This window comes from Mustela putorius, unplaced genomic scaffold, assembly GCF_011764305.1.
Source record: "Mustela putorius furo isolate JIRA1106 unplaced genomic scaffold, ASM1176430v1.1 tig00003834_pilon_pilon_pilon, whole genome shotgun sequence".
Classification (NCBI taxonomy): domain Eukaryota; kingdom Metazoa; phylum Chordata; class Mammalia; order Carnivora; family Mustelidae; genus Mustela; species Mustela putorius.
Genome location: NW_025421987.1, coordinates 6,184,823 through 6,207,361, shown reverse-complemented (window position 1 = coordinate 6,207,361; position 22,539 = coordinate 6,184,823). Strand labels below are relative to the sequence as shown.

General features: G+C 37.6%; 1 protein-coding gene and 1 long non-coding RNA gene across 6 annotated transcripts in view; both read left to right on the top strand.

The window, feature by feature from the left end:
- The window catches only part of LOC123394364, a 35,175-nt gene extending 31,444 nt beyond the window's left edge, over positions 1 to 3,731 (top strand). For both annotated transcript variants that reach the window (XR_006609051.1, XR_006609052.1), the window contains one exon: positions 3,468 to 3,731. This is a non-coding gene — a long non-coding RNA (uncharacterized LOC123394364). The remainder of the gene's footprint in view (positions 1 to 3,467) is intronic.
- A 7,096-nt stretch (positions 3,732 to 10,827) lies between these two features.
- USP25 (ubiquitin specific peptidase 25) overlaps positions 10,828 to 22,539 on the top strand; it is a 128,817-nt gene continuing 117,105 nt past the window's right edge. For 2 of the 4 annotated variants that reach the window (XM_045088192.1, XM_045088190.1), the window contains exon 1: positions 10,828 to 11,277. In XM_045088192.1, coding sequence (XP_044944127.1) covers positions 11,233 to 11,277 — 45 coding nt within the window. In that variant the 5' untranslated portion in view covers positions 10,828 to 11,232. The remainder of the gene's footprint in view (positions 11,278 to 22,539) is intronic. The other 2 variants (XM_045088195.1, XM_045088196.1) reach the window with 2 other exon arrangements.

Below are 22,539 nucleotides of genomic sequence, written 5' to 3'. Positions count from 1 at the left end.
TTTAAAAGATTTTATTTATTTATTTGACAGAGAGAGATCACAAGCTGGCAGAGAGGGAGGCAGAGAGAGAGGGGGAAGCAGGCTCCCTGCTGAGCAGAGAGCCCGATGTGGGACTCGATCCCAGGACCCTGAGATCATGACCTGAGCTGAAGGCAGAGGCTTAACCCACTGAGCCACCCAGGCGCCCCTCTTTTGCTTATTTTTGATAATAAATTAATATCTCACCATCAAGCATATTATTTAGAGTCTTTAAAGAATATTTACAAACAAAATCCTTTACAATTCTGTAAACTGTTCAGATAAATATCAAAAGTAATAAGAAGGCTAGAATTTTATGAAGGGTAGTTATTTATCTAGGTCTTTAGGACCAACGTCCCAGTGTACCAGCCAGTCCTGTAAGAATTCCTTATTTTAAATGACTCATAAAACAAATTACAAACTTAGATTGGTAGGTAACAATAAAAAGAATGTGGATTAGATGGGTTTTGATGAAATCAGTGTGATTCTAGTACAGAAATGCCCCCACTGAATGTTGGAAGAGCCTAGTGCCCACTGAAGATTTTTGCCAGCGTCTTCGGTCTATTGAAATGCTTTGAAAGTATGTGTGCTGTTTTTTTTTTTTTCCCCCTCATTATCTATTTCACCCATCCCCCACCCACATCCCCTCTGGCAACCACCAGACCTAATCACATGGGCCCTGTTCTAGAGGGTTAGAGCCTCTCTCTTTCCTTCCGGTCTTGAAGAAGAAAACCCTTAGCACAGCTAAAGCTTCATGGAATCAGATTCTGCTAACAGCAGTGGAAGCTTGGTTGAGGACCTCAAACCCAGTGGAGACCCCAGCCCTGGTCACTCCTTGCTTGCAGCTGTGTGAGACCCTGAGCAGAGGGCCCAAGGAAGCCGGCCTAGACTCCTCACTCACAGGAAATGTGAGATAATACAATGAGTTATTTTAAGCCTCTGAGTTTGTGGTAATTTATGATGCAGGGTAGGAAACTAATGTGCAAGCCTCAGGAATAGCATAGGTAATATGAAAGCTTTGTATCATTATATTTTTATATGTCTATATTTTCATATGCTTCTTGAGAGCTGGACTCTTTTTTGGTTCTCTTTGTGTTTTAGTTCACTTAGACACAAGCATTCCTTGAATATTCTTTGAATGAACTAATTTGTGGATTAATTCCTTCTTGTAGTATCCTGGTTCTTTTTATGTCCAACCCTGCTAAGAAACTGCTCTTTCCATCTCCTACTTTTATTCCTTCCTCTGACTTTCCAACAGTGGAATGAGTTGTATCCATTAACCAGCTATGTTTTGGTTATAATTAGCAAGCATCAGAATTGCAAAGTCTAGTGAAAGTGTACCCCCTTGGGTTTAGGGCTCCATATGAGCTATTCAAATTAATGTATCTTTCTTCATGTTCAACCATAAAGACATCCTTCCTTTGGGATGCTATCACCTGTCATTTATCAATTGTTAGGAAATTCTTAAAATGTGTTTCTCATAGAATTTTCCAATTAGAAGTACTATAAAATGCAATTACATTATACATTCTGTTACTTAGGAAAAACTGGGCCAGTCAGGGCTCCTTGTTATAAGTGACAGAAATCAGTTCTGCCATTAAGAAAAAAGTGTGTTGGAAACCTACTTGGCAGCTGACAGAATAAAATGTAGCAGAGAGAATTCAGCTTGGAAAATGCATGAGAACTAAGGTGTGAGGAAGGTTAGAACTCCGGTTAAAGAGATGACCTTCAAGCAAGTGCAGTGTGTTGCTATGTCCTTAGATTGATATGAGATACCACATATGAACCCCTCATGAATGGGGTTTTACCCCACTCCCATTAGAAAAGGTTCTAAATTGTCTCTTTCTTTGTCTCACTAGAGATTCAGTGAGCTTGGGGGACCATCTAATTGGCAGAGTTCATTCTGTGGCTTTGAGAGAGCAAGTGTCTGGCATTTTTGGTTTCCATGGTAGTATGGGGAACCCTACCTCTCATCAAGACACAATAGTCATTTGCCCAAACATGAGGTTCAGAGAGTGGGCTGCCTTTACCCCAAAACATAACCTGATATATGCAATACAAAGTGTTGGCATTTTCAAGAAGTAGGCTTAGTTTGATTGTATTGTTGATAAAAATGTGAAGCAGATATGAGTTGCAAGAAAGACTTGAAATAAAGCCAGAGACTTTTATTTTACTTTACTTTACTTTATTTACTTAAGTAGGCTTCACACCCAACATGGAGCCCAAAGTGGGACTTGAACTCATGACTCTGAGATCAAGACGTGACCTGAGATCAAGGGTTGCATGCTTAACCGACTGATCACCGCCCCCAACCCCATGCCCCTAAAGTCAGAGAATTTTAAAACATAACAGTAAGATTATTTACTCAATACATACTCAACTGTATGGCCACTTTTGGCAGTAGTTACATAAAGAAAGAGATAACCAAAATGGTTTGGGAGACTTCCTACCTTCCCAGAAGTTGTAATTCATATACACAGTTGTGGATGATTCTATTTAATTGAAACAATGGTTCTGCAATGTTCGAGAAATATGATTGCCATTATTGAGGGTATACCCACCCCCTGTCCATGTTCCTTACTCAGCAGCCTGTTGTAGAGTCTCTGTCAACAAGATTTTCTGTTCATCACATGCAAGTAATTGGATCAAAAAACAAAATACAACAGGTTCAATGATCTTTACTTCAAGTTTCTGTGAGGGAAAGGTTAAATTTTTAGTAGCTAGGAACTTAGGATCCTGCTGTCAATTACTTCTACTTCATTCTTTTCCACAATGTCTGTATCAAATGTCACCCTCTCCTTCATCTGACTTCCAGTAATTTGTAAATAAATTTACTTATTAACATCTAGTATTCTGTTATCTATATTCCTGATTTTCTCATCAGATTATGAACTGTGTCAGAGTAAAGAAGATTTAGCAAGAGTTAGTTTAATCCTGGGACGCCTGGGTGGCTCAGTTGGTTAAGCAGCTGCCTTCGGATCGGGTCATGATCCCGGTGTCCTGGGATCGAGTCCCACATCGGGCTCCTTGCTCCGCGGGGAGCCTGCTTCTCTCTCTGACTCTGACTGCCACTCTGTCTGCCTGTGCTCACTCTCACGCTCTCTCTCTCTCTCTGACAAAATAAAAAAAAAATCTTAAAAAAAAAAAAAAGAGTTAGTTTAATCTTATTCCTAGTTTCTGCATTACTTGATACACTGTGACACTGTGTTTGTAGCTTAGCTGACTCCCCATCAGGCTACATGCTTTTGGGGGGTAGAGATTGTTTTCTTTTCGTCTTTGTCCATGGTACTGAAATTCTAAAGAGCCAATAGGGTGGGATCATTAGTTTGTCTTAAGGGTACTTGCCATAAACAAGATGTGTATACTAAATTCCCATTTATTTGGCAAAATTATCATACTTTTGAAAGGCCAGTGAAACTTGTGTATGTATGTGTGTTTCTGTTTTTTAGAAGTTAATCCTAACATGTCATGTGAAAGACAGCATTACATCTCCTACACTTTGAGGATGGAAAAAAAATAAATTTGAGGATTGAGAACAAGCCCTTGGTAAAAGAAAGCATATCATCTTCACCTGTTATTGCTCTCCTGACAAAGATCTGCATCAGTGAGTGCTAAATGAGTACCCACAATGTGACTTTTTAAATTCATTTTGAATACTGTTGGCAAATGAAGCAATGTTGCAAAATATATTACCCTGAGCTAAGACCCTGGGACAGGAATTAAAAGGCCTGATGTCTTAATTTTTTAATTGAATAAATATTTGCTAACATATTATGCTAGGTAGAAGTTTTAACACAACCGTATACTTGCTGTGTACTGTTGGTAAGTCACCTAACCACACTGAGACTAAGTTTTCATGTTCGTAAAATGAATATAGTGTGGGTCTTGCAGTGTCTCATTGCATAATTAGTGAGAGACATACTGTATATTCAAGTGCCTTATATGTGATAGAATATTTAAATGCAAAATTATATTTATTGTATTTGTTATAACACATAAATAGTTTAGTAACATATTATATTAATGCAATAAAATCATACTTATTAAATAGGACTATGGTGGGGCATCTGGGTGGTTCAGTGGGTTAAAGCCTCTGCCTTCGGCTCAGGTCATGATCCCAGAGTCCTGGGATCGAGCCCCGCAATGGGCTGTCTGCTCAGCAGGGAGACTGCTTCCTTCTCTCTCTTTGCCTGCTTCTCTGCCTACTTGTGATCTCTGTCAAATAAATAAATAAAATCTTAAATAAATAAATAAATAAATAGCACTATGGATATCTCCTAAAACCAATTCTCAAGTACCATCATTTCTTTACTACCAAAATATTATGATAACTTATAATAATATGCATTTGAATTGTCTTTTACCATTTTCAGGCCACTTTCAAATAGTTCATTTCTGATCCTTTCAACAATAGATCCTTCATTTTTTCATCCACATATTTCTAAGGCTCTACTTTCCTCCATGGTAATTTCTAAACCAGAAAATTAACTAGTTTTTGAATGGTACTTGGTAAAGAAGAAATTTGGATCCAATTTACTTCTATCTCAATTTCTTGAAGGTCTACAAAAGTGATGCATGATACCTGACAGGCATAAAGAGCCGTCAGATGAGTTTTATTGTTAGTTCTTGCAAAATGACCGATGACGATGGAAATCTAAAGCACTGAGTCTCAACATTTTTGATCCTAGGACTGTTTAACATGCTTAAAAATTATTGAGGACCTCAATGACATTTTATGTCTGTAAGTTGTATCTATCACTCTTTATGGTATGAGAAGCTAAAACTGATAATTTTCAAATATATTAATTATTATTTCATGTAAAACCAAGAAGCCCATTACATTCTAATGTAAATATTACTTTTATGACAATACCAAATTTTTCAAAACAAAAAAGATTTTGAGAAGAATGAGACTGCTTTCCTATTCTTCAAATCTCTAATGTCTGGTTTAACAAAGGACAACATAATTCTCTAATCTGCTTTATTCTGTCACCATATATTGTTTGGGTTGAAGTATAAAAGGAAAATCTGTATACACACACACACACACAAATATATAGTTGGAAAAGGGAGAATCTTGCCCGCCCCCTGGAAGGGTTTTGAGTACCTCCAGGAATCTATCAACCACACTTAGAAAGTGCTGGTCTACTGTGTAAGGGGTTTAAGCCAGAAGAAGCTTTGAAGTCAGGCAGACCTCTTACCTCAGTTCACATCAGTTTAATATGTTTGGTTGTGTGTCCTTGGGCAATTTACTTAATAAGCCACAGCTTCTTCCTCTGTGAAAAGAGTGTAGTAATTCCAATTTCATGGAGGTTGTTAGAAAGAATAGGTTGTTTAAAGTGTGAAGTGCTTAGCATGTGTCTTGGCACATAGTAAGTATGCAAAGAGTAGTAGTTGACTCTAGTTTATCACAGACTGTTTCCTGTATTCCCCTCAGAAGAGAAGGCCTAGAACAGCCATTTCACCTCCCCCAACAATATGGTCAGTCTTGGAACAAAGATTCTGAATTTGAAACCAATAGAATCTAATTTTATGCTACCCTGTTTTTATCTATACAGCATTTATTCCCAGTCGGTATTCTCATATAATTATGGATATTTATAATATGATAATCCAAATCGAATGCTATGGTATATTTGAACAGTACCATTTAAGTAACTGTAACATAAAAAAATACCACATGTTGTTCTTGATGAAACACACACCAAACTAATATGTTGAGACAACAGATTATTGTTTACAAATCTCATTTTATAAAATGATATCAGATATACTAAATATAGTAAAAACATTTCCTGGAAGCCTTAAAAGGGTAAAAGGAGATTTTAAAATTTTGTTTTCATTTTTGTTTATAAATTATTTTCAATTATACTTATTGAGAACCTATTCAGGATGTAATTGTGCAGGACCCATTTCTGTCTAATATTTAAGGTTTTCCCTTTGTTCTGTTTCTACTTGCCAATAACATTGCTCATCCAAAAATAAATTTTGATTTGCTATATCTCTAGTATGTATTTTTTTAAAAACTAAAGGCATTTACATCTGACTTTTGTGTCTTTTCTACTATCCAAGAAAGTACACAAATAATCACCAAAGGTCTGAAACTCGTGGTAAAGTAGCTGCCTAGGAATAATTAAACAAGTTCTTTTGTACATGATTTGATATGAAGTTATTACAGGAATGTCAGTGACACAGTCTCTTACACTGTAAGATTTTGTGAATCGACCTCACTTGCTTACTTTTACTATGTACTCACTTTGTGCCTTATGGTTATATGTACTTAATCATTTAATCATCAAAATAGCCCTATATTTTTTTCTCATTTTGTAGTTGAGAACATATGTCAGTAAAGGTCATGTCAGAAAAACAGAAAACTCCTTCAATATTTAAATCAAGGTCTATTTAATCTAAAGAATTGGTTACATAGGGAAAATAGACAGGGAGTTAAACCAGTTTGGCAAGAGCAAGAAATCATTATGACTCTTAATTTAACTATTCTTTTAATGTTTTAATTTGGATAGAAGAAGACAAGAGTTCCAGAGCTCAGGGACCTGCCTCACCAGGAGGACCTTGAACCAGGGTAGGCCAGTTTGGTGAGAGCTGGATCCACCCAAGATGAAGGAGAAGCCACCCAAGATGAAGGAGAAGCCACCCAAAGGGAGAAGGAGAAGGTGAAATAGCCTGGCTTCTCTTTTTCTCTCACCTTCCAATTCCCTACCTATGCTAACTCCATTCTGAAGCCAGTTGACCTGAGAGCATGGGCCATGCAAGGATAGTCCTTTCAGTGATTCAGAGCAAAGCAACAAAGTGCAAGAAATGTACTGAAAACAAATAGGCAAGGATTGCGCAGAAGGTTTAAGCAATTTGCCCAGGATTACAGAGCTATCTGTCTCTGGGTTGTTCTTTGGGATTTGTATATATGTAGCAGTCATGTGCTCTGAGTCATGTACTCTATTCCTTGTGGGATAGAGAGGTCTTAGGAAGTGACGTTAATCACTTCGACTACATGTATATGGACAGAGAAAAGGATACCTTCAGGGAAATGTGTGCCTACCACTCACTATAGAAGCAGAAGAAAGTTTAAGCAGAAGAAAGTTTAAGAAATGAGGAAGGGTCTGGGAACTCTAAGTCATTTTCAGCGTCAGAATACGCTTTTGGGCTTGTTCAAAGTAAGGGGAGCAAGTGATTCATGGAAGAAATCTGCACTTTTGTGCTGACTCTCAGTTGATAAAGTATTGCTTTTTCTCTATACAGACCTTACTTTCAAATTACCTCTTGCAAGGAAATAGTTCACATTAGATTGGATTCCTTTTTCAATTCATAGAACTTTCATGCCAGAACTACTCCAACTAGGAGAGTGAATATTGCCTGAAAATGTGGAGGTACTATTCTTTAATGTTTTAACGCATCTCTTACTAACCTAAGGGGTCAGAGGAGGGGGTCAGGAAAAAGGACATTTGATAGTACATAGGTATGAAGTGTGGCATTAAGTGAAGTAGATTGAGTATGACTGTTATGAGCCTAATTGTGTTCTTCCAAAATTCATAGGTTGAAGTCCCAATCTCTAGTACTTTAGAATATAACTATATTTGGAGATAAGTTCTTTAAGAGGTGGTTAAAGTGAGGCTGTTAGAAGGGGGCCCTAATTCAATATGATCTTATAAGAAGAAGAACATACACCAGGTTAGTGTGCACAGAGGATCGATACTATATAGAGGCAGCAAGAGGCTGGCATCTGCAAGCCCAGGAGACAGGGTGCAGGGGAAATGAGCCCTTCTGGCACCTCCATCTCTGACTTCCAGCCTCCTCAACTGTGAGAGAATACGTTTCTCTTATTTAAGCCACCTGGTCTGTGGTATTTTGTTATGGCTGCCCTAGAAAATGAATACACTGACCAAAGAAGCAACGTCTGGAAACTCTCAGAGTATGAGGCAGCTGGAGGTACCGATATTGATATGCTTTGTCAGATAAACAATATGGCTCCCAGAAGCACAGAACTGTCCAGTTGGAATGAGAAGTTAGAGTTAACCATTACAAAAGCATAAACAAACTAGTTTTCTCTCCTTCATGACTGTCCATTTAATTCAATAGCATTTTATTGTACATGTATTAGGCAGATGGTACTCTTACAGGTTCTAATTTATGAGCACCTTATCAGTGAATGGTACCATTGTGACATCACTGAAACCTCCTCTTTCAGTGATTGTTTATGGTTCCCTTATTGGTGGAAATAAAATTATCCTAGAATACCCAATATACCCAAAGAAGGAAAATAATTCTGATGCTCCTCAAGAGGAGAGTTGGAAGCTATTCTTTTGTCATGGAAATTGCTCAAATCTACACTATGATTGAATGTTTCTTTCTTGCTCATGGCTTACAAATGTGTTTTGGCAACATATTAGACTTTTGGTGTTCAGAAATAGATATTCAAACTCCTTCTAAAAGGAGAGAAATAAATAGTCAAGGCATAATATGAGTTTCCTTTGTTTATACAAGGTATCATATGGAATATTGTTAGATACATTATTTTGATGCCACATAGAAAAACGGATTTGTTGTTAAAAACTAAATTTTTAATATAATTTTATTTTTATAACGATTTTATTTATTTCAGGAGGGGAAGAGTGAGAAGCAGACTCCCCTATGAGCAGGGAGCCCTACTTGGGTCTTAATTTAAGTACCCTGGGATCATGACCAGAGCCGAAGGCAGATGCTTAACCAACTGAGTCACACCGGGGCCCCTAAATTTTTTATTTTAATGAAATCTGTCACTTTAAGTATTTACCTGCGTGTCAAAAATCTAGAGTAATACAACTTAGGAATTACTAAATAATATCCTATGTTTATATACTTCTAATAACCATACATATTAAGGCTGACTCATGAACAGAAAAACTGACATTGGGACATACTGTTAAAATGAATTAGGATATCTGGCTATGTGTCATATGTGCAAATTTATCTCAAATTTTCAAATTTCCATCCTCTATTCATTCTAATTGTACACTTTCTAAAAAAGAATGCCTATTAGGACATTTGAAATTTTTTTCTCATACAAAATAATTAAGACTTTAAAATTTTCTGGGAAACCATCAGAAGTAAATTGGAAATAAATGATCAAAGCTGGCAAGTGTGACTACCCTATAAAGAGATTTATTTAATGATTATCTAGTAAGCATTGGTAAAAAAATATTTTTGAGGAACTAACAACTTAAATCAGAGGAACACTGATTGCCAAATTCTTAAAAATAAACCTTATTGTATGGAAATATCTTTTTTTAAATCACAGTATTGGATTCTTAGGTTACATTTAACTTTCTTATATTCAAATGTTATGAACTGGTTAGAGTTCTTTTTTTTTTTTTTTATCCACAATACAGAGAAACAGAAGATGTTACGTTGGAAAGAAATTTGGTCTATAAATGAGGTAAAATAAGCTCTAGTTTGCTTTCTTTGGCAAGTAGCCTTCTTTGGGTGTCAGTGTTCTCATAACAAAACTGTGCCTTTTATCCAGGACTGTAGCATTATTCCTAAAATTCTGTAGTTCCAGTCACTTCACAACTTTTCAAATTCCTCTGGTAGAATGTAGGATATCAATAAAATAAAATTTGTAGTAAGTCAAAATCAAATGAGCAAATACGAAGACTCAAGGGAAAAGATCTCAAAAGGTGGTTGAATATATATCTGAGGTGCAAAGACTTGTAAAGTGCACAGATTTGTTACAAAGCCTTAAGAATCACTATGATCCATGATTATTATATAAAACCAGATAATATTTCAGTGATCACTTACTAAGCTTGCTTTTCTTGCCATCAGATTCAAAATTATACCTGATTGGCAAATGTGTGTATTGCATTTTGACAATCTGCATTAATTATTCTGCCCCCTCACTGCCACACCTTCACCTCCTATGCCCAGATTAGCTCGTGAAGCTCAAGATTTTTTTGAGGGTAGGGATCGCTTTCTCGATGTTAAGTTTTTCTTACAATTCCATATACGGTCAAGTATTCCATGCCGGAAGGTTAATGGCTAATTATTTGGCAACTGATACATTAGAATTACGTACCATCTGGGCAGTGATACTTTTGTTGTCTGTTGTATTCATCATATTTCATTTTTATCAAATCTTCGGGAAATAAACCTTATTTCTTCAGAGCCTCGCAGCGACAGGCACATGTTTGCATGAATGAAGTAGACGGAGAATGTCAATATTCATTTATGTAATGATTAGTTAAGGAGAAAAGTACATTCCAGCATAAGGACTTCTGACAGCCCTTTGCTTAACTCATACTTGACTTCTCCCTTCGAGCAAGTTAACTGCTTGTGAAATTCCTAGAAAGGGGAGGGGAGAGGACCGGAGACATAGAAAGGAGCCGGGGTTTGGGACCCAGCACGGTTTTGGGACGTTACCAGGCTCAAGGGGAAAGGTTACGTCTTGGAGGAGTTCGGAAAGCCGGCGATCCGCAAGTCCTGGGCACAGAGAGAACGCTGCCCTTCGGCCTCAGCTGGGAGCTTCGCAGAACCAAGGGCAGGCTACGCGCAACCTGCCGCAGGGGCGGCTCCTAGGCAAGGCTCGCGGGGCGCGCCCTCGCCCCACCCCGGGAACGCCGGGCCCGCGCAGAATGGGGCGGGGCCGGGGATTGGGGGCGGGGCTCCAAGGCGGCCCGGCCCCGCCCCGCCCCGCCCCGCCCCGCCGCCCCGCGGGTCACAATATAGGGTTAGGGCAGCCGGCGGGCGGGGCTCAGCGGGGGAGGAGCTGCGGGGCGGGGGAGGTGACGGCGGTTGGGGGAGGGGAGGGGAGGAGGAGTCGGGGAGGGAGGAGAACAGCGCCATTCCGGCCCGCCGCTCCCTCCGTTCCCTCTCCCTTCCCCGCAGTGGCCCGCGAGCCGCCAGCGAAGGAGCGCGCGCGCCCTCCCGCGCCCCGGCGTCCGCCGCCCGCTCATGGCCCCGGCCGCGGCGGACCAGCCGCTCTGAGGCGGGCCGCGTGAAGTGGTGCGGCCGCCACCGTGGCCCTCGCTGTCCGCGCCTCGCCGCCAGCCAGCGGTGCCCGCGCACGCCGGCCGCCATCGCCTTCGCGCCTGGCTGGCGGGGGCGCTGTACTCCCCGGCGGTCCGCGCCGCTCCCTGGAGCTTGGCGGAGCGCGGCGACCAGGGCCGGCGGAGGCGCGAGGAGCCGCACACCGCCGCCTGTGTCGCCGCCGGCGCCGCGGGGGCCATGACCGTGGAGCAGAACGTGCTGCAGCAGAGCGCGGCGCAGAAGGTGAGGCGAGCCCGGGAGCCGGCGCGGCCGGGCCCCGCTCCTCCTTCCGACGTGCGGTTCTGACCCTCCTCGGCCGGGTGCTCCGGGCCTCTCCCCCACCGCCGCTCGGGCCTCGGCTGCCCCCGGGCTTGCTCCCCCGCCGCCCGCCGCCCCTGAGCGCCGCCTTTGGGGGCGTCGCGCCCAGTGCGAGGCTGCGTGTGGGGAGTGGGGTCTAGTTAGTGGGTTCCAGTCCACTTCCTCCTCGTCGATTGTTTACCTGTAGCAGAAGGTGCGGGCTCTGTAATGGGAGCGACCCTCGCATTCCTACACTCCTCTATGGGGCTTCGGAATTAAACTTTATTTACTCCCCCCCCACTCCCCCCTTTTTAAAAAAGAATAACCAGTTGTCATCCTTTCTGCACACAATTTGTGTTTCGAAGGTGGGAGCATGGCAGGCCTGCTATTTTGCAAGAGGGGTCTCCATGAGAATCCTGCCTGGTGGGGCAGGTTCATTTGCCAGGTGGACTCTGTGTAGAAGTAGAGAATTTGGTTTGTTCTTTTCCCTTTTTCGGTTTCCTTTTCCTTGTCTCTGAGTATAGAAACTGATCCTAAGAAAGAAAACCTTTTTCTGGCCATGTTTATTCCAGGAATCTTTTGTCCCCTAAGTTTGACCTTATTCACATTCGTCACCCTTTACTCTTGCCTCAGTCACGTATTCAAATGGTCACTCAGTTAAATTAAAAAATAATAATAATAAAGTCTATGTGAAGCTTCAGGTCTTTTATATCGAATCGTGAGAGGTGTTTCTTTTATTTGAGATTTTATTTTCAGAATCTCAAGTGCACTATCATGGCTTGCACCATATCCTGAAGAGTTGTGTGCTCTGACTTTTTTCTGTTTTTTTTTTTTTTTTGGTCATTTTGTGTAAAGCATTTTGGGCAAAAGGAAAAGATTGTTTTAGTCGCGTCGACATTTGGGGGGTAACTAGGGTTTACTGTGAGCAGCTATCAAAGCTGTGTTTGGCTTATCTGGCTGAGTAATGAATGCCCCACCCTGTTGTAAGTTTCGGCGTAGTTTGTATCCTCCTACCTGTGTTTGATTTCAGTATAAGGCCTGCTGTCCGAAAGTGGACTATCTGTATACACTCACTGTCCGCTAAGTTTTTGCTTTGAGATTATTTTTAGAATTCTGATAGTGCTTGAGGTAATTGAAGATGCTCAAGAATTTTGGAAAGCAAGGATAGTGTATTGTTATTTTAGACACTTTGGGAAAGTTGTCTTTGGAACTCTTGTGTAAGTTAACTGTTACTGGTAAACTCATTTGATTGTTGCAGACTGCAGTTTATTTACAGTGCAGTAATTCTCGATTTAATAGTGGGCGTTTAGAACAGTTTATCTCCTAATCCTCCTATTCTGTTTTGAATACCTTAAACTTTAGTTTTTGATGTTAAGCATGTGATAAAGTGTTAATAATACCTGGAGCAGGATCTTGTGTTCATATGTATGCTAAGCAGTACTCTAATAGGTTTGGTATCATTTTTGTTTATAGTTCTCTTGAGTGTTGAATATTAAAGCCTGATTGAAAGTGAGAAATGTGGCTCCTGTTTTTCACATCTTTTAAGTTTGAACAATGGCAAGAAGTTTTTATGTTGTCGTTGGTTTTTTTTTTTTTTTTAAGTTGATTTGACCAAAGTACTTCTGTAGCATTGAATTAGATAATGCGGATCTGCCTGGTTCAGAGATTTGTGCATAAAATTGTAAGGTCTAGAATCAAATGACTGAAAATGATCTTGGCCATCAAATCCAGTTTCCTAGTTTTATGAGCCCCCTCCTTAAAAAAGGGAATAGTTGTTAATCCAAAGTAATATCATTATGATGCTATTGTTAGTGTGTGTGTCAGATCATTTTAGAGATATTGGGAAATTTTTTTAGAGCAATATTATGCATTTATTTTTATACTTCCATAATGGTATGTATGGATTTTTTTTTTTTTGAAAAGAAACAATGTGTGTGTGTGTGTGTTTAAATGCTTTTTGCATTAATATACTATTACTTTGTTACTCATATTCAAACTATTTAAAAATACTTGATGGGTATATGTACTTTAAACCATACACTACAAATAAATTGATAGATTTAAATTCACCAAATTAGTAACTAAGTAAGGGACGACAAGCTAGTAACTAGGAAGTGACCTTCATACTTTAGAAGAAACAAAAGTGAAACTCTTTGTTTTCCCTTAGAAACTTTATGAATTATCAGGAAACAAAAAGTGTCTGGTGCATATTGCATAACCAAAATTTTAGCCTATTTCCTGCTCTCCTTAAATTACATATGGGAATGCACAAGCATATTCGTTTTATGTATGTAGTTCTATTCTGGTGGTTGGAACAGTTTTTAATATTTTCAAAATTTTTTTTTCTTCCAGAAGGATGATTAGTTTATATTTGTGTATGTATATATATATATATATATATTGTGTGTGTGTGCGTATTTTTTTAAAGTAGCACAACACAAAGCTTTCATAAGTCTTTTGTTCACCTGCAAAGTAGCTTGTCACAGTATAAGGCAAGAGGCTGGCTGTCTTTTCCTCTGATGTGTTCTTCGCTTGGTTGCTAGAGTTTGGCCACGGTAGGAAGTTAAAAGATGTAGTAAAACTGCAGAAAGCTGCACTTATGAGGTTTAAGTGTTATAGATTAGGTAGAGTTGGTTAAATCCTATTCATAATTTTGGTCTTGAACAGGTATCTTTAACATTTGTGCTTGGTATTTTACCTAATTGTACCATCCTTAGATCTCAAAATTTTGATACATACATAGCTTCAGGTCCCAAATGAGGATTCCTTAGGGCTGTGGTAGAAGGCTTCCTCCCAGGGATCAAATTGATTTGTAGAGGGAGGTGAGTTGGGTACTGTGTGCATTAAATGCATCCTTTTGATTTGAATAAAATATGAGATTCATAAAGGCAGCTATTTTGCCTATTTTGTTTCACCCTAGAGCTTGGAATGGTTTCTTTCTTTCTTTTTTAAGAATGGTTTCTTGCACATAGTAGGTTTCAGTAAATACTTGGTGAGTGAAATGATGAGTGAATGTTTTCTAAAAGGAATGTAAGTGCAGTAATTGTTTTAGTTTCCAAACTGAATCTCAAGATTAAATTATTGAGAAACTTTGGACTACTGTTGGAATATAGGCTGTGTAGTGGAAAGACTGTATGGTGTGGGTTGGGTCTAAATCACCTCTCTATGACCTTGGACAAGTCATTAATTGCCTCTGAATCTTCCCTTAAAGCCTTAAAGTTAGTATGATTACGCGTGAGCAATTCTTTTAGATCTGAATGTTTAGTGGAGCTAACCAAGCATTCATTTCTGGATAGGGAGGACAAAAAAGAAATACTAGAGGATGAGGCCAAAGGAGTTTTATCAATCAGAGGTCAACTGTCACTTAATTATGGTTGGGGCGGGGCCAAGTGGCAAGGTTGTCACAGATCCGCCAATTTAAGAGTTAAAGCAAAACTTGGAAAACAATGCAAGCTGGATACAAGGTAAATTTTTTAGTTAAATTATATAGTATTTTCTAATTTAGGTATCATTTAAAAGTTGTAAAAATACAGTATAGCATTTCAAAGGACAGTGAAAGTTATGTAAATCACTGTAAACATTACTTAAAAGGGATATTCTTTGGTACTAAATAGTGATTATGTTGTTATTAGCGTAAGACTTGGTATGGGCAAGAGACAGGGATCCAGCTGCTCATTCCCTTGTTCCTTCTCTTGCCCACCTAATTTTGGTTTGTATACTAACATTGTATCCAGCTGCCTTAATGAAGTCTCATCAGTTTTAATAAATATTTTGTTGACTTTCTTTAATATTCTATATATATAGTTCATGTCATTTGTGAGTAGTTATCACTCTGACTTATTCCTTGTTAATAGTCATACTTCTTTTTTCATTTTTTAATTGCTTTCGCTAAGATTACAGAATACTGCTAGGATTAGTGTTAGTTTCTGTTATGTATTCTTTCATTTTGATATGGAGATTTCCTTGTAATCGTAATGTTTTGAAATCAGATTTAGATGTTAATTCATTATCAAATGCCTTTTTCTTTTTCCTTTTTTCAGTGACCAGTGTGATAATTTGTATGTCAAAAATAGACACAAAAATTGTTATAGATAACATATATGGAGTGTTATATGTACCTATGTTGAGGAATTGTGCTTAGATTCTTTGAAACTTTTTATTCATTTAATTTTCCCAAACATTATTATTAGGTGAATACTTTTTTTCCCCCTTCCCCCTACATGTTGTGGTTGAGGAAACGGTATTAGAGAAGAACTAAAGGAAGATTTCATTGATGGTATGTATTGGGGGTGGAATTTAAACTCAGGGTTATGAGACTCACGGGCTCATAACCATTATGCCATGCTATATTGCTTTCTGGTAAAATCTCATGTAGTCATGATGCCTCCAAAATCAGTATGCTAAATTTTGATCTGGAATTTAGTATCTGTATTCTTAAATGAGATTGGTTATGGAGTTTGCTTTTGTACATATGGGTTATCAAGGTAATGTTAGCTCATAAAATCATTAGAAAGCTTTTTAGGTTTTCCTTTGTTTTTGGAATTGTTTAGTGCAGGATTAGGTTAAATCATTCAAAATTGGTGGTATTTAGACATGTTTTGTCATCTAACCTCAGTACTTACTACTGTAAAGATTTGGTGAATATGACTATAGTAGGCTGACCATGTATCTAGAGCAAGTTTTAGACAAGCTTTCCACATTTTGACAGTTAACCTTTTAGGTTTACTGCCTCTTCCAGAATCAATTTTAAAAATGCTTATAGATTTCGATTTGATTTCATTTAGTAAGTGTGTACATATCTATATATCTATCTATCTGTCTATCTGATGTTTTCTCTTAAATCTATGTAGATAGATTCTGTTATTATTCCTGATTGTTTTGTTTTGTTCTCAGTAATGTTTGCCAGGTTGTTGATCTATTTTACCAGTATTTCCCTAATCCAATTCTTTGGTTCCTTTATACTTTCTGTGTATCTTCGACTTTATTAATTTTTACTTTTGTATTTAGTATTTCTACCTTTCTGCTTTTGGGGGGGTAGTTATTGTTGCTTTTTTATATGTGAATTGAACATTTAGTGAGTTTATAGTCGTATATTAATAACAAGCATTTTGGGCTGTGGGTTTTCATCTGATTTTGTTTGGGATTTGACTTCATTTTTCTTTAAACGTTTAAAAGATTTTTTCTTTTCTGGTATACCTCCTAAGATGTTGCATTTTTTAAATTCTTGATTTATGTTTCAATGTACTGTTTAGAAAACATGATTTCTGACAGTTTAAGAAATTAAGATTTTCTTATGACTATATGAGGTTTTAATGAGCATATGAAAGGGATATGTATTTGAAAGTTAGAGTTCTGTATTTATATATTAAATAAACACAGTGTGATTTGAATATTTCATGGTTTTTTTTTTCTTGTGTCATATTCTGAGAGATGTTGATGAAATTTTAATGTAGTCTCATCACATTCTTATTTCTAATGGATCTGATCTAAACTTGCGTGCTTTTGTTAGTCTTTTAGTAGAATTTAATCATTTATGTATATGGTGGTAACTGATAAAAATACTCTTTTGTCACCTGAGTTTCCATTTATTAGTTTTGTTTTTGTCCACTCAGTTTTGATGGATTGATGAAGTTTTCATGTTTCACCTCCCCCACCCTTGCCTCTTTGTATCTTCTATGATTAGCAAATCTTTCTCCTTTCTACTCTTATTTATAAACAAATATATATCTAAACATTTTTCTGATTGTGTCAGAACGAACAGTTTTCTCCCAATAAGAAAGACTTCTTAGCATATTTTTATTTACAACATTCCTGATTTTATTGGGTTAATATGGAATTGTATTGTAAATGATGGCATTTTAAATTTCTTAAGATGCACCTTACATCAAAAATATTACTTGTGTTATAAACACATTAGTAGCCAATTTTTTAAAAATTAGGTATTTAATTTTAGCTGTATATTTTTCTGGCAGATTTAATACTGTTTGATGTTATTCTACTTCTTTTTTGTAGATAAGTTAACTCTTTGTGTAAGCTTGAAAGATTTCCTCTTTGGTTTTAGAATCCAGAAACTGTGTGTGTGTGTGTTCTTAACAGTTCTTCCTAGGATTTTTGGTCTGAAAACTTTCATGTTCTTCTCAGGAAAAAGCTGTATATTTTAAAATTATTGTTTCTACTCTATTCCTTCTCCCATGCCCTCCTTCCGTAATGACATTATTTGATTAGATACCATTCATCTCTCTTACTTCCTACAAATTTTATTTTGTAATTTCTTTTTCTCCTTTTTTTTGTCCTGTATGTTGAGGTAAATTTTTAGTTTGATTGTACAAATTATTATTTTTGTACTGTCAGTTGTGAATTTACTGCTTCCATAGGTGGTCATTTGCTTTTTTTTTTTTAAAGATTTTACTTATTTATTTGACAGAGAGAGCTCACAAGTAGGCAGAGAGGCAGGCAGAGAGGGGGGGGAGCAGGCATCCTGCTGAGCAGAGAGCCTGATGTGGGGCTAGATCCCAGGACCCTGAGACTATGACCTGAGCCTGAGGCAGAGGCTTAACCCACTGAGCCTCAGGTGCCAGGTCATATACTTTTTTGAGGGCTTGTTTTAATAATCTGCATTTTAGTTGTGAAATAAGCAAAGTTGAATTAATCATAAATATTGATTTATGATTAGTTTTCTATGCAAATGTTTCATTTTTTAATGAACTTTTTAAAAAAAATATTTTATTTATTTGACAGAGAGAGAGAGAGATGTCACAAGTAGGCAGAGAGGCAGGCAGAGAGAGAGGGGGTAGCAGGCTCCCCACTGAGCAGAGAGCCCAATGCGGGGCTCTACCCCAGGACCCTGAGATTATGACCTGAGCCTAAGGCAGCGTCTTAACCCACTGAGCCACCCAGGCACCCACTTAATAACTTTTTTTTTTTTTTTTAGGATTTTATTTATTTATTTGTCAGAGAGAGTGAGCACAGGCAGAGAGGCAGGCAGAGGCAGAGGGAGAAGCAGGCTCCCTGCGGAGCAAGGAGCCCAATGTGGGACTCGATCCCAGGACGCTGGGATCATACCTGAGCTGAAGGCAGCCGCTTAACCAACTAAGCCACCCAGGTGTCCCCACTTACTAACTTTTAATAATATTCATGAATTGTACTTTTTAATAACAAACGCATAAATTAAAGCAAAAGCTGTAACTTTGAAAGTAACCTATATCTAACCAGTCTCATTTTCATTTCCATCCCTCTATTTTGATTTGCGATTATAATCATCTTGAATCTTACCAACGGATTTGCTTTTCTTCTTCCAAAGTGTCATTATACTTTATTTTCCTTAGAAATGAATAGAACAATCTTACCAATCTTAGAATAATCCGTTTATCTTCCCTTTAATTTCCTTTTTATTGTAGCTTTATGAATTCTTGAAGATACATATTTTTAATTTTCATTGTTTTGACTTTCGAAACTTTTTTCTGCCTTGATAGCTAAAAGATATACATGTGTCTTTTCTACGGAGAGTTTTAAAGTTATGTTTGGAACATTTAAACCTTATTCCATCTTCATTTGCTTTTTATAACAGGGATGAGGTGGGGATCCAATTTAATTTTCATTATATATGATTTTTTGTTTTGTTGTTAATTATTAATTTTACCTCATTGAAAAGTTAATGCTGTCCCCTACTGAAATGACAAGCCATTTTTATCATATACAGAAGCTCTATATGGTGCTTTTTTTCCCCCTTGAGTTGTCTTATGTTTCATCCTTCATTTGTGAATGCCGTCCTGTCTTCATTGCCATAGCTTCATAATAATCTGTAGTACTGGAAAAGTAGGTTTGCTTTTCTTCTTCCAAAGTGTCATTATACTTTATTTTCCTTAGAAATGAATAGAATAATCTTACCAATCTTAGAATAATCTTACCAAGTCCTCTGAAAAACGCTTGAGTTTTTTTTTTTTTTTAAGATTTTATTTATTTATTTGACAGACAGAGATCACAAGTAGGCAGAGAGGCAGGCAGAGAGAGAGAGAGAGGGAAGCAGGCTTCCTGCGGAGCAGGGAGCCAGATGCGGGGCTCGATCTCAGGACCCTGAGATCATGACCCGAGCCAAAGGCAGCAGCCCAAACCACTGAGCCACCCAGGCGCCCCGAACACTTGAGTTTTTATTAACTCAAGTGATTGTATAGACCAGTTTGGGATCATTAACATATTTATGGTATTGAGTCTTTCTAGCCGTGAATAGAGTATACTTCTTTTATTTATGTCTTCTTTAATATCTCTTCATTTTATAATGTTAACTATAGGATTTTTGTACATCATTTATTCTAGATGGTAATTTTTGATATTAATTATATGTGCTTTAAAATATTTGTTATTTGTTAATGGTGTGTACTACACATGCAACTGGCTTTTGTATGTTGATCTTGTATCTAGCCATCTTGCTGAACTTTTCTATTTTAATACTTTTCCAGAGGTGATTTTGTATTTTCTGTGTAAAAGATTATATCATGAATAAATTATGGCAGTTTTATTTATTTCTAATTTTTATGTCTGTAATTTCATTTTTTTCTTATTGTACTAGGTAAGATCCCTAATAAAAGTTGATTAGAAATGATGGTAATAGATATTATCTTATTACTGATTTTAAAGGACTGTTCCCTACTTTGGTACCTAATGGGTTTTTAAAGTATTTACATGTGTTAGTTGTATGAGCTTACATGTTATAAAAAAGCTTCTGTTTCTAAAGAACTGAAGAATATTGTAAAATTTTAAGTTTTGATGTTCATGTATGTTTTGCTCATGACTCATGAAAGTTATACTCCAGGCACCCGGAGTAGGTGGGGAGATGGTTTGTCAGTTACTTTTCTGTCATCCTACCTCCTATAAAATCAGACATGGTGAGTATGGTATCACAGCTTACAATAATCATTAATGTTATAATATATGAAAGACCAAATTTGGCTTGTAAAAGCCGTTTTGGAATGTGGCTAAGTAGAGGAAGTGAAAGTTGAATTTATAAAATGACCACTTGTGTTTATTTTGGCAAACTTGTCCTAATTTTCAAGAATATTTTCCTTGTCGGGATATTTTATTTTATACACATGACGGGTAATTTTTGAAAGTTTTCTCCTTTTCTTCCTTCAGTTAACTGTTTAGCACAATCTGTGCTTTTTAAGAATTACCTGGTCTTAATATTTAAAAGTTACCAGCAATATTTTCCTTGTCTTTTTAGCCTTTTGGTATAGGTTTAGATCAGACTTTCTTACAGTGTGGTTTGTAGACTATTCATTTCCTGTGGAGCTTGCTAAAACTGTAGAATCCTGTGACTCACCCCCGACTTACTATTTCAAGCACAAGAGTTGGACTAGGGCATTCTTAATGGGAATCCCAAATGGTTCTTCTGTACTTAAAGTTTGAGGACCACTAGTTGCAATTAATTAATATTCTTAGTGATAAGAATGCTTCAGCACTTGTGTAAATTGGCTGTGGGGCACCTCCAGGGCTTGAATTACTACAGTATGCCCAATTTAACGGTGGAGCAGTCTCCGAACATACAGACTTTCTTCTATTTCAGGTGTTTCTCCCTGTCAGTTCACTGATACTTTCCTTTTGTAAGGGAAATGCCTTCTGCCTTGGCTTTTAGGGCAACATCTGGATGGAAATCCAAAGCTTCAGGTGCATAGGTGGGACACTTGACCCCCAACCCCAAACTCAATAGGGCAGATTTAGTCTTTCTGTTAATTGACTGATACATTAAGGAGTTGGGAAACAATTGTACATACTAGGGTTGTAGTCCTCCTCTTTTTCTTCTTTTTGGAGAGTGTGTGTGTGTTTGTGTATGTGTATTAATCGTTTCTGAAAGGTTTGTGTGTGTGTGTATGTGTGTGTGTGCACCAAAGCATATGCAAGGTTATGTATACCTAAAATAAATATAATAACTTATTACCCTTTGTATCATCCTAGACATAAAACAGAACATCTTTTTATTCTAGCCATTTCCTTTGTGCCTCACTCAACCTGTCACTTCCTTCCACATCCTGCTAGTTGCTATCTTGACCTTTCCAAGTTAATGTTACTGTGGTATGGTTTACAAAAACCAAAATAAAACCGCCCCCCCCTCCTTTTTTCAAGATTTTATTTATTTATTTGAGAGAGAGAGACAAAAGTAGCGACAGAGAACATGTTTGGGGAGGAGAGGAAGAGACAGGCTTAGCAGGGAGCCCAGCGTGGGGCTTGAATCCAGAACTCTGAGATCTTGACCTAAGCCAAGGGCAGACGCTTAATGACTGAGCCACCCAGGTGCCCCAGACACCCATTTAAAGTATATAATTAGACAAATTTTGGCAACTCCAAAAGATACATTTGTGTCACCCTTTCTATTTAGTATCTCCACACTCCTATTCCAGGTGAGCATTGATCTGATTTCTGTTACTACAGGCCAGTGTTGGTTTTCTTAGGTCTTCACATAAATGGAATCTTAAAATTCCTTTTTTTTTTTTTTTGCATTTGGCATTTTTTTTTTCTCCGCAAAATGCTTTTGAGATTGAGCCACATTATTCATATGTTAGTAGTTCCTTTTTAGTGCTGAATGATAATTCATTATATGGATATTACAAACCATGTAAACATGTTTCTATTGGTGGACTTTTGGGTTGTTTCCAGTTCTTGGCCCTTATAAGTGATTTGTTACATGTACATTTTTAAGTACCTCTTTGAGGAAACATATTTGCATTTCTCTTGTTCAAATACAGAGGAGTAAAATTGTTATAAAAGATTGCTACATGGTTATTCTAAGTGGTTGTACTGTTGTATATTATCATCCACAATGTATGAGAGTTAAAGTTGGTCTACTTCTTTGTCAGCACTTGGTATAGTTAACTTTTATGTTTTAGCCATTTTAGTATGTATGTAGTGGTACCTGATTGTGGTATTAATTTATATTTCTTTAATGACTTGTGGTTTTAAACATTTTTTCATGTGCTTATTGGCTATTTTTGGAGGATTTTTAAATATTGCTTCTCATATACAATTGATCCTTGAACAATGTAGGGGGTGGGGCACTAACCCCTCCCCCGCACCGCCCCTCCATGTAGTCAGAAATCTGTGTATACCTTTTGACTCTCCCACTCTTCAGCTACTAATGGCCTACAATGACTGGAGGCCTTACTGATATAGTCAATTAATACGTGTTTTGTATTTTATATGTATTACATACTGTATTCT